Source organism: Netta rufina (genome assembly GCF_964035555.1).
Source record: "Netta rufina genome assembly, chromosome: 13".
Classification (NCBI taxonomy): Eukaryota; Metazoa; Chordata; class Aves; order Anseriformes; family Anatidae; genus Netta; species Netta rufina.
Genome location: NC_140136.1, coordinates 20793857 through 20799856, shown reverse-complemented (window position 1 = coordinate 20799856; position 6000 = coordinate 20793857). Strand labels below are relative to the sequence as shown.

At 44.4% G+C, this 6000-nt stretch overlaps 1 protein-coding gene across 1 annotated transcript in view; it reads left to right on the top strand.

The window, feature by feature from the left end:
- Window positions 1-526: 526 nt before the first annotated feature.
- TSHZ3 (teashirt zinc finger homeobox 3) overlaps window positions 527-6000 on the top strand; it is a gene marked incomplete at both ends in the record, with an annotated part of 63660 nt that continues 58186 nt past the window's right edge. The window contains one exon of the mRNA XM_084294754.1: window positions 527-566. Coding sequence (XP_084150880.1) covers window positions 527-566 — 40 coding nt within the window. The remainder of the gene's footprint in view (window positions 567-6000) is intronic.

Genomic DNA, 6000 nt, shown 5'->3' with positions numbered 1-6000 from the left:
CCGTCATCGTCTCGTTTCCCTTCAAGCTTCGCCTGTTGCCGCCGCCGCTTCCAGCTCCGGAGACAGCGAGTGGAGAGCGCAGGCTGGAGCCGCGCCGACTCTTGCCGAGAAATGCCCGTCTTTATGCCGTGATCTCCCAGCCCGGCCAGGCACCGGGGGAGTAGGGCGGGGTGGGGGGGACTGCGGGCTCTCCCCAGCCCTCCCGCCCGCGCACCTCTTCGGGGGGCTTTCCCTCCTCCTTCCTCCGGGGCGATTTGTCAAACTTCCCCCTCTTCTGCCAGCAGCAGCAGCAGCAGGGCTGTCCTCTCCTCTGTGCCGCCTCCTCCTCCTCCTCCGCCGCCGCCTCCTCCTCCACCTCCTCCTCCTCCTCGGCATCGTGCATGCACGGCAACAAAAAATATATCCCCAACCCAGCCCTCGAGCCGACACTGGAGCAGCTCAGCGGATCTCTGGGGCTGAGGCAACACTTCCCACCCCCGCGCCGAGGCAGCCCCCCCCCCCCGCCGGCGGCCGCCGGAGCCCCGCGATGCCGAGGAGGAAGCAGCAGGCGCCCCGGCGCGCAGCAGGTACGGGAGCCGGCCCCGCTCCGCTCCGCTCCTCGCCTCCCTCGGGCTCCCCCACCGCCAGCCCTCCTCCTCGGCCTCGGGCCGGGAGACGCGCTTCGCACCCCGCTGCACGCCTCGGGGCTGGCCGAGGAACTCTCGGGCCGCGGGGGGGGAGGGGAGAGGGGGATGTTATTGGGGTTGATTTTATTGGGGTTTATCTTCACGGTTTTGACTCCAGGGGTGGGGAGAGAAAGCTCTGTCCCTACTTTGGTACCCACTTCGGTATAGCCCCAACTCCGGGTTGTGGGGGCAGCACTTTGTGAGGGCCGGGCAGGTGTGCGAGCACATGCAGCATGCATGGGCCGGTGTGCTGGGGGGCGAGGAGGTGAGTTCTGTGCATTTCCAGCCCACACTTTAGCACCTACTTTTGCTTCTCTCCCTCGTAGTCTTCGTTATGCTCCATCTCCTGCTCTGACAGACAAATGATTTGTGATAGCCGGTGAAAATACTCTATTTTTTTTTTTCTGTAGAAAGAAGATAGGGTTTGTGTAAATACATGGCACGTTGTTAATTGAGTGGTAGGGACAAAGTGATGTGGAAGGTCCGCAGTGTGACTTGAAGATCCAGAACTGGCTCCGTTGCTCAACTTTTAGCCTTTCCTCTCTTCCCCTTGTTCTGCACTGGACGTGTCTCTGCAGGATGGACAGACCCACCTAGCCGGTCACTTTCTTTATAAATCTCTTCCGTTAATCCTGTTGATTTCTTATTTATGAGCCCAGATGAGAAGCTGTAAAGGAAACCAAAAGGAAAAAAAAAAAAGAGGGGGGGTCTGTGTATTGTCAAATGACTGGCGAATGTTTCTGATACTGCCTTTACAATTTCCTCCATTTTTTTCCAGAAATACTTTTCATGGCTTTGTCCTGATGAGTTTTTGTGCTTGTTTGTTTTGTTTTCCTCATGCCAGAAACGTCAACTCCAGTTAAACTTGGGGAGCATTTTCTGGACAAGCCGAATCAAAAAGAAAACAGCGAAAAAATCCAACGCCAGACCCCACAAATTTTTACAGTAATCCTTAGATGGGGATACGCGGTCTGGAAAAGGTTTCCTTGGCCTGTTGCCATCCTTGATTTGATAGCTGATTGATCGCCTGTCATCTGGCTGCCTTTGATCTATTCATTCCCGATAAACATCAATAAATCACTTGCCATGGTAACGCCGGGCTCGGTGACGTCACGTGTGGCCTGTCAACCCTCTGTCAGTGCCACTTATGGCAGGACGTGCCACCGCGACGGCCACTCCAGGGGCACAGTGCTGCGGGGCGAAGGGCAGCACCTGTGGAGGCCAGGGCTGGGGCTGGGGACCAGGAGTCGACCTCCGTGCTCTGCCCTTGGTCTGCTCCCAGGGGCTGGAACAGGTGTCCCATGGGCTGTGGCAGTGCTGGCGGTGGTGCGGCCATGGTGGTGCGGTGGCAGCTCCGAACAGGTGGTCCTGCGGCTCCGGGAAGTGGGCATGCAGAAATCCAGCAGCCAGGCTTGTGCCCTGCCTGACAAGTCCTGGGTGGTGTGGTTTAGGTAAACAGCAACTGGTTCATGGAGCCGTGTAAATTACTGTGCGCATTTCCGTTCTCTTCTCTGGCACACACATTCATCTAGTACTTTTAACGCAGGAAAGTGTACTTCTTAGCAGTCTTGTGCCCTGTACTAGCAGTTAGAAAGTTTGTAAAGTTTGGGAGCACAGCAGTGATACAATCTAGCAAATAATATCTTAGCCAAATGCTTCAAGACAGTATTTTGGATTTCTCAACCGTGCCATCGAATGACGCGTCTTAACTTAATTAAAAAGGTGAACTTTTCTTAATACTTGGAAAATTCTCTTTTGTAACATTAATCTAGTTCTGCAAATTCTAGCTCTTCCAAGTATTTGACATGTTCTTCAAACAACTCTGCTTTATGTTGGGCTTTCCGTAGGCTGGAAGAAAATGTTTTTGCACTAAACACACATTCTGAGGTATCTTTCTTTCCTTCCCCTCTCTGTCTTCCACTCTCCGTCTCTCCCTCCTTCCTCAAGTGAATCATCCACGATGATCTATCTTTCATATTTAGCAGAAGTGTAATCTCTTTAAACTTTTAGCTTTTTGATAGCCGCATTAAACATTTAGTATTGTGTATAATTGCTTCCTCCTGAAATGCTGTTTTATTGGTCACATTGCAAATGATACTTTTTCCAATAGCAGTAAAAGCAAAAGCTGCTGCTTTTTATTATTTGTTATTATTATGTTTTTTAACACTTTAAAAACAGCTATGAAATAACAGGTTAGTTAAGAAATACTCATTACAAAAACTTGTCTGCAGGACTAATCGGAGATGGAAGAATGGTTTTGCTCTATCAAAATGACCCGTCAAAACGACTTTGTTTCATATTTGATTTAATTGTCTCTCTCCTGACAGGCACATTCATCAATAGCTTAATGGTCAATCAGAAGTTGGCAGAGTGAGTGCTTTCATTCTTTCCCATACACTAGCTTTGGCTTTACTTTATCAAAATGCCTCTGCCTAATGGATATGGGGGATGTAGAATGACTGAAGGGCTACTTATTTGAGAAGAGTGAAAAAACAAGAACATTTATGCTGTTGATAAGTGCATGAAGATAAATAAGTCAGCTGTACGGGTTTTATTTTAAGACAGAAGAAACTTACATTTTTTTCCCCCTTCTTTTTGGCCTTAGAGCTGCGAGTTATAAGGTTCATGACTGCTTTTGTGGCATACTGAGAGTGATGACAAATTGATTGCTTGGTACTGAGAGAGAAAAAAAAGAAGGTGGTGGGGGGAGAATTAAAGATGTCTGCTGATTGGTAACTCAGGAAATCCAGTCCCCAGCAACCTTGAGAATACTCGAGAATTTTTTTTCTCCAAACTGAAAGGTCCGCTCAGCCATAAAAAAAGAAAAGTTGTTTTGCCAGCTTCATTAGTGTTCACCTAATTAGCTGTAAACCTGATGGATTCCTGACAGCTTTAATGATTGGAGATGACAAGCTCCACGCAGTGTCATCCAGCAGAATTAGGTTTGCAGCTAGTTTGATGTAATCAAGTTGATATTACACAGTCCTGGTTGCCTTTAGTTGTGCATTAACTCAATTTTCTGCTGCAGGTGACAAATGGGCTTTGGTACCTGGATAATCATGTCATAGGAATTAGGGCCCTTTTAATGGTCTGGAGTAGAATAACAACAACAAAGAACTCTCAGCAGCACAGAGCTTGCAGACATAACAGACAGGTGCACAAATTCTTTATGTCTAGCCCAAGTGTTAACACCACACTGTAGAAGACTAAAGCTGTCTCTGAGAATCAAGAATCTGTAAAAATGGTAATTTCAGTTTGTTTGCTCTCAGGTTCAGCTGAATATCACAGATAGAGAAATTTGGGGGGGGAACGTCGGGGATTGCAGTTTTATTCCACACCTGATAAAGCAAGAAGGTGATCAGGACTGCTGCTCCAACAACTTGTGTCATTTAAAGCAGAAGCGAGAAAATATTTATTGGTTAGAGGCTACTGTCTAGGAAAGCTAAGATACTGTATTAATAAAGGCCAGTCTTGTTCATGCAAACAGTAATTATCTGTCCTTAAATTATAGCTTTCACTCACAGCTTTTTTAGAAAACTATCTATTTAAAAGATCAAGAAAATGTACTTCATATTGACAGAATGACTTAATGCATATTTAGTATAAAAATATATGAAAAAAATAAAGCTCTTTTGAAGAGGAATTGCAAACTAATGATTTGTTGGAAACTGATTTACTTTTTACATATATATACATATATATATCTTGAGTATATTTTCAATCCTCTGGGAAAACAAACTTTTTTTTTTTTTTTTTTTTTTTTGTAATATACATTATTGTTGAAACCGTAAAGATGTCTGCATACTTTTTAAGCTCCTCACAACTTCTGTGCTCACGCTCGAAAGATGCACGTGGGCAGTGTGAATACTGACATACATGCAATTGATTTTTCAGGGATGTGCAGCACTTGCACTTCTTACGGACTTCAGGGCTCTTTATAGTTTATTTGTGACTCCAAAATGAGGCTGGGGGTGCACTCCAGAAATTCAGTTGCAGGCTCGCATGAAGCTCTTGCAGCCAGATTTCCAGGCAGCAATGGGTTCAGGAAGTTGAATGCTTTAATTTATGGGAATTGCTTGCAACTGCATACATACCCCAAAAGTAAATGTAGCAATAAAGTAGACTACCTATGAAGGTACTTGCAGTGTCAGCCCATGGTGCGTTATTTGCCTCCAAACCTGCCACATATTTCTCTGTTGGACAGAGATTCTTCCTAGCAGCAAGCTGACAAAATGATTAGTTATGGCTGTCCTCTGCCTTTTTTTTTTTTTTTTTTTTTTTTTTTCGGCAAAGTGTGAGGAACAATGAAAAAAAAAAAAAAGGAGAAAAAAAAAGGGGCATAAATATGAAAAGGCCTGATAGATTCCGCTGAATATCTGTCTTGAAAACAGAATTTTCCAGAATCAGCTGCCATTTCTCCCATTAGCTTGACAGCTGTCAATTAGGGCTTCAGTGCTCTCCTGGGCCACAGTTTATTGCGTGTGGTTGATGTTGTCATTTTGTTCTCAGTTTTGCCTTGAGCACTATCATGAGCAGGAGTGAAATAGTCAATAACTGATGTATCAGCAGTTATTTCTTAAATTGGCTTACAAGTCTGCATTTTTCCTCTTTTTACTAAAGATTGTTTTGTAAAGTGATTAGAATGAATTGTGACTGCTGCAGGGTTATGGGAAATGCAGTGAAGCTAGGGTGAGTTAGCAGGATTAGAGTGGTTCCTTTTTTGTCAGTGCTGTTTCCAGGATTAGTGGAAACTGTAGAGAAAAGATCACCTTCAGGCTGGAGCGTGTGGCAAATTTTAGAGTGTGCTCTGTGCACACTTATGTGTAAATACATGGTTGCAGATTGTGAATGAGAAGAAATGATTTGCCAGGATGTAAAGTAACCTTACACGTTATCTTTCTGAGTAAACCTTGTAACTACCAGTTTTACGGTATGATAATCCGTATTTTAATCCAGTGTCATGACTGTTTCCTGGCAAATCCAGATATTGATTGTCAGATTTTAATAAAGCCGTATTTACAAGGTACTGCTAGCAGATCAAGCATTAAGATGCCTGAAGTGTTGCATTGTCAAGTAAGTGTGTATATATATGTGAGGTTATGATACAGTACCAAAAATAAAAGAGTTCCAGAGCGGTCGTGGGTTATCTTATCTGTGAAATGCTTCAGCATCATTTACTAAACAATCTACTTCAGGTCTTTGAGTCTTTTTTTTTTTTTTTAATATTATTATTTTTTTTCCTTCTCTTTTTTTTTTTTTTTTTTAATTTGGTTACGCCCAAATTGTGGTTTATCAGACTTAAGTTAAAAATGAAAGGTGAATACAATATATTGTA